This window comes from Rhinopithecus bieti, unplaced genomic scaffold (assembly GCF_001698545.2).
Source record: "Rhinopithecus bieti isolate Rb0 unplaced genomic scaffold, ASM169854v2 scaffold_15776, whole genome shotgun sequence".
Lineage (NCBI taxonomy): Eukaryota > Metazoa > Chordata > Mammalia > Primates > Cercopithecidae > Rhinopithecus > Rhinopithecus bieti.
Window position 1 is genome coordinate 64,590 of NW_016808836.1, and position 10,712 is coordinate 75,301.

Below are 10,712 nucleotides of genomic sequence, written 5' to 3' on the forward strand. Positions count from 1 at the left end.
CTCAACTTTTTTTTTTTTTATTTTTTTTTTTTTTTTGAGACAGAGTCTTACTCTGTCGCCCAGGCTGGGGTGCAGTGGCCGGATCTCAGCTCACTGCACACTCCGCCTCCCGGGTTTACGCCATTTTCCTGCCTCAGCCTCCCGAGTAGCTGGGACTACAGGCGCCCGCCACCTTGCCCGGCTAGTTTTTTGTATTTTTAGTAGAGACGGGGTTTCACCGTGTTCACCAGGATGGTCTCGATCTCCTGACCTCATGATCCGCCCGTCTCAGCCTCCCAAAGTGCTGGGATTACAGGCTTGAGCCACCGCGCCCGGCCCGGTAGCAACCTTTTTTATCCGTTGATTAGTGTTCTGTGGAACATCTGGTTTCATGCCCATCGCTGTGACATATTTGGGGAGACACAACAGAAGATATATCCCCAGTGGGTGAAATAAACCTAACAAACATGAAAACAAGTAGCGAGGAGTCAATGACAACATCTAAGCAAGCGTTTGGCTGTGGGATGCTTTTATTGGAGACATGTTTATCAAGCACCCTGTGCCAGGCCCCGTGCAAGCTGGAATGCCCTTGTGCTGAACAGGCAGAGCTGGGTAAAGGCCAGGATTAGGAAGGGGTGATAATGTGGTATAGGAGCAGACACGGAGCCACACAGCCAGGCTGTCTCTTCTCAGGTTGCTTTCAGTCCTTCTGGGGGAAAGGCTTATTTTGGTGCAGGTGATGCTTCTGGCAATTTTCTGTCTCCCTTTCAAGAGACCGTACCAACCTTTTGCAAGAAATGTTTCTGGCTGGAATTTTATAATACTGGCTTTGTTTCCCTTTTACTAAAGTAGGGCCAGATTTGAGGGCGCCTTGAAACCCAGGCCCATCTTGGTGTGCCCAGATAGGAGCTATAACAAGCCCTGGCGCAGGGGTAGGACCTGTGTTATCTTTGGAGCCGTGGGCTGGGCTGTAGGCACTAGAGTTGAGAAGCTTCCTTCTGAGGCTCTTGCAGTAATTTGAGTGTTCTGTGGCCTGCCTGGGCAGAGAGTGAACAGGAAAGGTCAGGAAAAGTGCGTGTGAGGACTACCGAGGGCGCTGATAGCGCCTCTCGTTCCCAACCTCACTTCTCCGGCTCTGACCTTTCAGCGCTAAGCTCCCCTTGGCCCTGTGGGAGGGGGCAGTATCCAGAAAGGTCTTGGAGTCAGGTTTTTTTTTTGTTTTTTTTTTTTTAAGTCATGTTTTTTTTTAAGTCATGTTTCCGCTGGGCGCGGTGGCTTATGCCTGTGATCCCAGCACTTTGGGAGGCGAGGCAGCTCATTACCTGAGCTCAGGAGTTGAAGACCAGCCTGGGCAACATGGTGAAACCCCATCTGTACTAAAAGTACAAAAAAAAAAAAAAAAAAAGCCCAGCCTGGTGGCGCATGCCTGTAGTTCCAGTTACTCGGGAGGGTGAGGCAAAAGAATCATTTGAACCTGGGAGGCAGAGGTTGCAGCGAGCTGAGATCAAGTCACTGCTCTCTGGCCTGGGCGATGGAGTGAGACTCTGTCTCCAAAATAAATAAATTTAAAAAGTCATGTTTCTACACTGGATGTGCATGTCTTCAATAATGGGGACGAGACAAAACATGCAACTGAAATACAGTTCAGTGGGTGGGTTGGTGTCTTTTTTTTTTTTTTTTTTTTTTGAGGCAGAGTCTCGCTCTGTCGCCCGGACTGGAGTGCAGTGGCCGGATCTCAGCTCACTGCAAGCTCCGCCTCCCGGGTTTACGCCATTCTCCTGCCTCAGCCTCCCGAGTAGCTGGGACTACAGGCGCCCGCCACCTCACCCGGCTAGTTTTTTTGTATTTTAGTAGAGACGGGGTTTCACCGTGTTCGCCAGGATGGTCTCGATCTCCTGACCTCGTGATCCACCCGTCTCGGCCTCCCAAAGTGCTGGGATTATAGGCTTGAGCCACCGCGCCCGGCCGGGTTGGTGTCTTTATTGTTGGGCGACGTGTTTATACAAGGAAGGAAGCACTGAGTGGGCCTGTTGGCGATCTGGGCTTGGGAAACAGCTCACAAAGGAACTGCTGGAACTTAAGGCTCTGGTTCTCCTGGGGGATCCGTGTACAGGTCTGTGTGTGTCCTTCATTGCCGGGATTGCCCTGCCAAGCTAACGGGGTTGTGCTTTGCATTTCAGACTTTTGTCTAGCGTCGAAGGTGGTGGGCAGATGCCGGGCCTCCATGCCTAGGTGGTGGTACAATGTCACTGATGGATCCTGCCAGCTGTTTGTGTATGGGGGCTGTGACGGAAACAGCAATAATTACATGAGCAAGGAGGAGTGCCTCAAGAAATGTGCCGCTGTTACAGGTAAGACAGTAGTAGTTAGAGCTTTTTTTTTTTTCTGTTTTGAGATGGAGTCTTGCTCTGTCGCCCAGGCTGGAGTGCAGTGGTGCAATCTCGGCTCACTGCAAGCTCCACCTCCCGGGTTCACGCCATTCTCCTGCCTCAGCCTCCCAAGTAGTTGGGACTACAGGCACCCACCACCACGTCCAACTAATTTTTTGTGTTTTTAATAGAGACATGGTTTCACCATGTTAGCCAGGATGGTCTCGATCTCCTGACCTCGTGATCCACCCACCTTGGCCCCACAAAGTGCTAGGATTACAGGCGTGAGCCACCACGCCTGGCCCCTGCTTTTTTTTTAAACAGGGTCTCACTGCAGCCTCCACTTCCTGGGCTCAAGCAGATACTCACACCTCAACCTCCTGAGTAGTTGGGACTACAGGCACACGCCACCACACCTTGCTCATTTTGAAATTTTTTATAGAGATGGGTCTCCCTATGTTACCTAGGCTGGTCTCAAACTCTTGGCCTCAAGCAATTCTCCCACCTGGGCCTTCCAAAGTGCTGGGATTACAGGTGTGAGCCACTGTGCCCAGCCAGATTTTGCTATTTAGAGACAATTTATTAACTAGAATGTGGATACTTTCCTCTCTTTATTAGTTCTTGACAGTGGAATCTGGGCGATATTTTAAAAAGCAGAAGAAACAGGCACCGTATGAATGCCCTGTGGCCGTACAGTGGTTTCACAGCAGACCCTTACTCCTCCTCTTCCCAGAAAGGCAGCAAAACAACAACAGGGCAGAGCTGGGGCCATCATGACCCAGCTTCCTTTCTCCCACTTTACTAAGTGCAAGTTTCAGAGCAGACCGATGAGGAAGTAGCCTTGCCTTCTTAAGCAGAGGCTTTTTGATCCACTCCAACAGGGCTGCCCCTCTTGTTCCCTGGGTATTTGGGTTATTTTCTTTTATTTTGAGACAGAGTCTTGCTCTGTTGCCCAAGCTGGAGTACAGTGGAGCGATCTCAGCTCACTGCAGCCTCAGCCTCCTGAGCAGCTGGGATTCCAGGTGCTCACCACCATGCCTGGCTAATTTTTGTAGTTTTAGTAGAGATGGGATTTCGCCATGTTGGCCAAGCTGGTCTCGAACTCCTGGCCTCAGGTGATCTGCCTGCCTTAGCCTCCCAAAGTTCTGGGATTACAGGTGTAAGCCACTGCACCTGGCCGCTATTTGGGTTATTTTAATTGTGGGGTGAATGACTTGAATAGCTCACCCAGCCAAGTTACAGATCAAGTTAAACATACGTCCTGGAATCTATCCTCTTTGTGGCCCTCACCTGCCAGGGGTTCTGTGCAATCAAGGTAATTTTGACCCTGACAACCTCACAGTTTAAATTAAAACCTAAACCCCCCAGCAGCGTGCCTTGGCTCTCAGCTGAGTGACAAGGACTTCCTGAGAGCCGATGGTGATGAGATGTTGGCCCTTTGGGGCTGCTCCATCCCAAGTGTTCTAGAGACCCAAGGGTTTGGCCATCCAAATCCTATGTTAAAGATTTTCACCTTTTTCTTTTTTTCTTGCTCAGTCGCCCACCAGGCTGGAGTGCAGTGGTGTGATCTTGGCTCACTGCAACCTCCGCCTCCTGGGTTCAAGTGATTCTCGCGCCTCAGCCTCTCAAGTAGCTGGGACTACAGGCGCACAACCCCTCACCTGGCTAATTTTTGTGTATTTTGTAAAGATGGGGTTTCACCATGTTACCCAGGCTGGTCTCAAACTCCTGAGCTCACGCAATCTGCCTGCCTCCCAAAGTGCTAGGATTACAGGTGTGAGCCACTGAGCCCAGCTAACATTTCACTTTAATTAAAAAAACAAACAAACAATTACACTGGCCTTTAAGTAAAAAATAAATAAAAATATTTTCAGTGGCACTCTCCCTAACATGTTTTTTTGATGACTTAGCGTTGTCTCTGTGAGCCACCATTGACCCAGTTACTGTATTTCTATCATCAACTGTGATTCATTATGAAGGAGGACTTGGGAGAAATATTTTTTGCTACCTTTTCTGAGCTATCCCAGTCAAGAGTTGCCTTTAGCAAATGTATCTGTCCATCCTAGCTGTTCCTTATCTCCTCAGGAAGGAAGTTGAAGTGTTGAGAACTCAGGCAGTGGACAGTGAGCATAGCCAGGGGACATGGGTGGCTATGTGTTCCAGGGAGCAGGCAGGTTAGCTGTCTCCCTAGAGTCTGGCCCTGTCTGGCAGGTCCAGAAAGCGCATGTTGGCATCTGACTGTCTCTTGAGGCCCTCCCATGTGAGTCTGTAAAGAGCTAAACACTGCCAGGGTTGCTAGTGCCTGGAGTCCTTTGCCAGCATATTCTCTCCCAGGCAGGCTCTGTGGGAAGGCAAGTGAGAATGAGAATGCCAGTGTATTAATTCATCATGAGAACCGGGACCGCCCCAGGGAGCAGGCACTCATGTCCCCGGGCCCACACCTGTAGTCCTCATAGGCAAGTCTCTAGTCCAGTTGTCAGAAGACTGCTTAATGAAGAGAGAGGCAGAATGAGGGGAGCTGGTTTGCAAGGTGACCGTTTAATAGCATCAGGCTAGGCCAGGCCCGAGGATGCGGGGGAACCAGGGTTCCCTCCGTCTTGGACAAGGTGTAGGAGATAAAATAAACACTGTAAATTTCATCACGTTAACCCTTAAAAAAAAGTGTTTTGTTCCCGCTCCCCCTCACAAATAGATGAGGTCTTTTTATGTTGCCCAAGCTGGACTCAAACTCCTGGCCTCAAGTGATGCCCCCCACCCTTCAGCCTTCCAAAGCACCGAGATTACAGTTGAATTAGTTAGATGATTTGATACAGTTAAGCAGATTATTTGGCCCTGAAAGTCACTGTGTTTTATTTGTTTCTTTGTTTGAGATGGAGTTTTGCTCTTGTTGCCCAGGCTGGAGTGCAGTGGTTAATGGTGCGATCTCGGCTTACCACAACCTCTGCCTCCCGGGTTCAAGCAATTCTCCTGCCTCAGCCGCCCAAGTAGCTGGGATTACAGGCATCTGCCATCACGCTTGGCTAACTTTTTGGGTTGTTTTTTCGTTTGTTTTTTGAGACGGAGTCTCACTCTGTCATCCAGGCTGGAGTGCAGTGGTGCAATCTCTGCTCACTGCAACCTCCACTTCCCGGGTTCAAGCAATTATCCTGCCTCAACCTCCCAAGTAGCTGGGACTACAGGCGTGCACCACCACACCTGGCTAATTTTTTGTATTTTCAGTAGAGACGGGGTTTCGCAGTGTTGGCCAGCATGGTCTCAATCCCTGACCTCGTGATCCACCCGCCTGGAATTAACAGGCGTGAGCCACCGCACCCGGCCCTAACTTTTGTATTTTTAGTAAGTTTCACCATGTTGGCCAGGCTGATCTCAAACTTCTGACCTCAGGTGATCCACCCGCCTTGGCCTCCCAAAGTAATGGAATTGCAGGCATGAGCCCCCACACCCGGCCAAGTCACTGTCTTTTTGAGGTCACTGTGTACATCTTTGCTCTGATTCCCTGCAAGTTGATCTTAAGTTTCCTCTTCAGGAGGGAGTCTTGCTTCCTCATTTCTGAGTGTGGTCTGGCATGCACATTGAAGGTCCTATGTAAAGGAGAAATGGATGCTGTGGTGAGAGGCACACAGGGCTAGCTCATTCTTTGTCCCTGGCAGTCTCGGAGTCTCGGAAGCGCTGTCTCACTGTGCTGTTTCTTTGTCCCCTTGCAGAGAATGCCACAGGTGACCTGGCCACCAGCAGGAATGCAGCAGATTCCTCTGTCCCAAGTGGTAGGTTCTTAAAGAGACCCGCGATGGAGTGAGGCCACCGGATGGGTCATTGTGAAAGGACACTTGTCATTTGGGAACTGTCACAGGCTTCCCTCTCATGGTTCTGTTTACTCAAAATTGGCAAACCAGGGGCTCTGCCTGGGCTGCCGGCTTCTGGCTCCGGCGTCCTTACATGGGGGAGTTTACACTGTCCAGCTGACACAGGGGCCAGGGATCCTGCAGCACTTCCTGGCTGGCCCCCGCCTCCTCCTGGAGGACAGGGGATGGAGGTGGCTGCTGCCCATGAGGCTCAGGCCCCTCCTTGCTGTGCGGGCCTCCAGTTGCTCTGCTGGCCCCACTCCCCACCCACCCTTCTGTCTGCCTGTTCTGCCTCCTCTGCTTCCTTTGTTCCCTGTTGCCATCACTGTCCCCTTCCTTGTGGACATCCTCTGTCCTCTGCCACCCCTGCCTCCCCGCCACTGCAGTGCGTGATCTCAAGATGTGTGTTAGCTTGCTTTGTAGTGCTGGTGGCCGCTGCCCCATTCCTCCTTTATGGTTTAAGGACTCTGCATCGGGCGCTTGGGGTGAGTGGTCCCGATGCACTACCAGGTAGCAAATGCACCCTTGGGTCAGGCCTCAGGCCGTGGGTTCTGGGAGGCGGCCATGGAGGGGGCACTGCACCGCACCCCTGCTGGAGGATGGGGCTCCCCCGGCAGCTGCAATCCACCGAGTGTGCTGTAGCTCAGCAGCTGTTGGGCCGGCTGGCTTACAGAATGCTAGGGCGTTAGGGTGGTCACTTTCCAGCTTTGCTAGGCCAGGAGTCCCATGCCTGTCCTGGCGTTGCTCTGCCTGGCTCCCTGTTTATCCTCTGCTAGCCCCGCCACATGCCTGCTCTGGTTTCCATCCTGTTGGAGCAGAACATGTGCCCCTCACTGTATTAGAAAGTGTGAACAAGACTGTTCCTTATCACATTAGGAGCTATGGCAGGCTTGGTTTCTATAGGAACCCTGAGGTGGCGGCAGGGCCGCCTTATCCAGCACTCTCAGTGTGTGTGTAGAGCCAATTAGGGCTGGGGTGACGTGGCAGAGCTGGCCATGGAAGGGGCTCCACGTCCCTCTTTAAAGGTGTGGTGTCCACACTCCTCAGTGGGCCCTTCCAGACCCAGCCCCAGCTAGGCCCATGGCCGGTGTCCGGCCCAGCCTCCCTAACACAGATGTTTGTGTTTCAGCTCCCAGAAGGCAGGATTCTGATGACCACTCCAGCGATATGTTCAACTATGAAGGTAAAACTCCAAAGAGGCCGGGCGCGGTGGCTCATGCTTGTAATCCCAGCACTTTGGGAGGCTGAGGTGGGCAGATCACGAGGTCAGGATATCGAGACCATCCTAACATGGTGAAATCCTGTCTCTACTAAAAATACAAAAAAGTAGCTGGGCGTAGTGGCACACACCTGTAGTCCTAGCTACTTGGGAGGCTGAGGCAGGAGAATTGCTGAACCTGGGAGGTGGAGGTTGCAAGGAACCAAGATTGCGCCACTGCACTCCAGCCTGGGCAGCAGAGTGAGACTCCGTCTCAAAAAACAAAAAAACTCTGAAGAAACTTACATGTGGGGCAAAACATGTATTCTTAGTTGGGTATTGAGAGACATTTGTGGATTTCCACTGAGGAAGTTGTAGATCAGGGCTCCCCTCGCAGGTGGTGGCAGCCCCCTGGGGTTGGAGTCAAGGTAACAGGCCCCACGTGGATGCCCCCACCAGTGGGAAGGAGGCTGAGCCTGCAGAGATGTGCTTTAGAGGCACAGCCTGGTGCGTGGCTCTGGGATGTCCATTGTCCCTGCTCCTCTCACCAGCGGCTTGGCTGTGGGCAAGTGGCTGCCGCCCCGCCTCCGTGGCTGCCGCCCCGCCTCTGTGGCTGCCGCCCTGCCTCAGTGTTCCCACGTATAAAATGAAGGGCCCTAGACAGGTCTCATAGAGACGCAGCCACTGCATGTAAAAGGCCTAGGACAGGACCTGGCAGAGAGCAGTCTTCAAAGCTCTGAAGCCGTCATCCGGACCCGTGGGGCAGCGCATCAGAGCCGCTGCACTGGCCTTGGGTGTGATTTACAGGCTTCTCTACCAGAGAGATGTTTCTCCGTCAGCTGGAGCTGCGAGCCTCCTCAGGCACTTTCTGGCTTGCTTCCCCTCCTTGCGGTCCCTACTAATTTGTATTCCTTGGGCTGTCTTGCTCCCAGAATACTGTGCCGCCAAGGCGGTCACTGGACCTTGCCGTGCGTCCTTCCCACGCTGGTACTTCGACGTGGAGAGGAACTCCTGCAATAACTTCATCTATGGAGGCTGCCGGGGCAATAAGAACAGCTACCGCTCTGAGGAGGCCTGCATGCTCCGCTGCTTCCGTGAGTCTGCGGCCCCTCAGCCCAGGAAGCCCTGCCTTTGAGGACCCTGGGCCATCTCCCCATCCCTAAAATATAAAGGCCTTGGAAATGCTGTTCTTGGGCCCACCAGGGCGGCAAGGCCTCTAAGCCCCAGAAGAGCTGGAATAAAGTCCCTCAGAAAGAGCTCCCCATGGAGGCCCTGGCTTAGGGGATCCCCTGTGGCAGCTCTGTGGAATGGGAGCTGTGAGCTGACCTCAGGCCGTGTGTTCTCTTTCAGGCCAGCAGGAGAATCCTTCCCTGCCCCTTGGCTCAAAGGGTAAGTGGCCCCTTACCCTCCTCCTGCCATCAGCCTGCCTCCTCCCTTCCTTGACTGAGCTCAGCCCCGCCCAGCTGTGGTTTACATTATCCTTCATTGTGAACATCATTTTGGCAGAAAGTCATATTTCTGCGTGAGAATGGCGAGGTGGTGGTTTGTCCCACCATTCAGTGTACACAGTTGGGGCTGGAGTGAGTCAGTCATGAGGCAGGCCCTGCCCAGGTGACGTGGGTGACTGGGGATGAGGTCTTCCTGTTGGGCATTTGAGGACTGCTGCACACGGGCCTGAGACTGGCCTGGGGTGTGGAGGGAGCACTGTTGTGTGGGGCATAAGAGTTGGTCACGGGTGACAGGATGGAGGGCCACGGGCCAGGGTATTTCCCAACACAGTCTGGCCTGAGCAGGAGGCCAGACCTCTGGCCTGTGTTTCTGAGCCTGAGTTGCAGATGATAATGTTGGCACAAAAGACCTGCCATGCCAGTCTGGCCTCTTTCTCCACCTGTTTCCCTGTGAAGGAGCCAGGACCTGGCCTGGGAGTCTATCCTGTTCTAGCAGTGAAGCCTGGTTTGCCAGGCATGGGACTGGGAAGCAAGCGGTCTGGGTCTGGAGGGTGGCCCCAAAAAGGCCAACTCTGCAGCTCCATAGCCACATGGGGGAGGCTGCCACAAGAGGTCACACTCCTTACCTGGAGCCCCTCCTGAAGAAAAGCATCTGAGCTGACCAGTGGGACTGCAGTGGGGCAGACACTATTAAATTTGCTGGCACAGCTCTGAATACACCCTCACTTCCACCCTGACTTCATCCCGCAGCAGCTCTCAACCCTCCCAGCCCCTGCAGGGCTCTGTCTTTCTCTATTGCCAGTCAGCGTGTGTGTGCACAAAGCCCCTAAGGTTTCATGTGTACACACCTGTGCTAAATGTTTTTTACACCCTTGTGCATCTCTTGGCCTGGGGCTCCTGTTCAGGTTGCCCCACGTATCGGGGGAAACTGCACCCCCGATATTCAACGTGGGTTCTTTTCTATTTCCCTAAGTGTCAGCTGGTCTGAGAAATAAAGGGAAAGAGTACAAAAGAGAGATTTTAAAGCTGGGTGTCTGGGGGAGACATCACATGTTGGCAGGTTCCGTGATGCCCCTGAGCTATAAAACCAGCAAGTTTTTATTAGCGATTTTCAAAAGGGGACGGAGTGTACTAATAGGGTGTGGGTCACAGAGATCACATGCTTCACAAGGTAGTGAACTATCACAAAGCAAATGGAGGCAGGGCAAGATCACAGGACCACAGGATGGGGCGAAATTAAAATTGCTCAAGAAGTTTCCACACACATTGTCATTGGTAACATCAGGAGACAGGGTTTGAGAGCAGACAACCTGTCTGACCAAAATTTATTAGGCAGGAATTTCCTCGTCCTAATAAGCCTGGGAGCATTACAGGAGACCAGGGTTTATTTCATCCCTTCGGCTTTGACTGTGAAAGACAGCTGCCCCCAGGGGGGCCGTTCAGAGGCCTACCCTCAGGGGCATATTCTCTTTCTCAGGGATGTTTCTTGCTGAGAAAAAGAATTCAGCAATATTTCTCCTATTTGCTTTTGAAAGAAGAGAAATGTGGCTCTGTTCTGCCCGGCTCACTGGCAGTCAGACTTTAAGGTTATCTCTCTTGTTCCCGGAACATTGCTGTCATCCTGTTCTTTTTTCAAGGTGCCCAGATTTCGTATTGTTCAAACATACATGCTCTACAAACAATTTGTGCAGTTAACACAATCATCACAGGGTCCTGAGGCGACATTCATCCTCCTCAGCTTACGAAGATGACGGGATTAAGAGATTAAAGACAGGCATAGGAGGCCGGGCGCGGTGGCTCAAGCCTGTAATCCCAGCACTTTGGGAGGCCGAGACGGGCGGATCACGAGGTCAGGAGATCGAGACCATCCTGGCTA

General features: G+C 52.4%; 1 protein-coding gene across 1 annotated transcript in view; it reads left to right on the plus strand.

Annotated features, from left to right (window-relative positions):
• Window positions 1–10,712, plus strand: part of SPINT2 (serine peptidase inhibitor, Kunitz type 2) — a 34,792-nt gene that overhangs the window by 22,589 nt on the left and 1,491 nt on the right. The window contains exons 2-6 of the mRNA XM_017887440.1: window positions 2,160–2,330; window positions 6,053–6,112; window positions 7,320–7,373; window positions 8,321–8,482; window positions 8,739–8,777. Coding sequence (XP_017742929.1) covers window positions 2,160–2,330; window positions 6,053–6,112; window positions 7,320–7,373; window positions 8,321–8,482; window positions 8,739–8,777 — 486 coding nt within the window. The remainder of the gene's footprint in view (window positions 1–2,159; window positions 2,331–6,052; window positions 6,113–7,319; window positions 7,374–8,320; window positions 8,483–8,738; window positions 8,778–10,712) is intronic.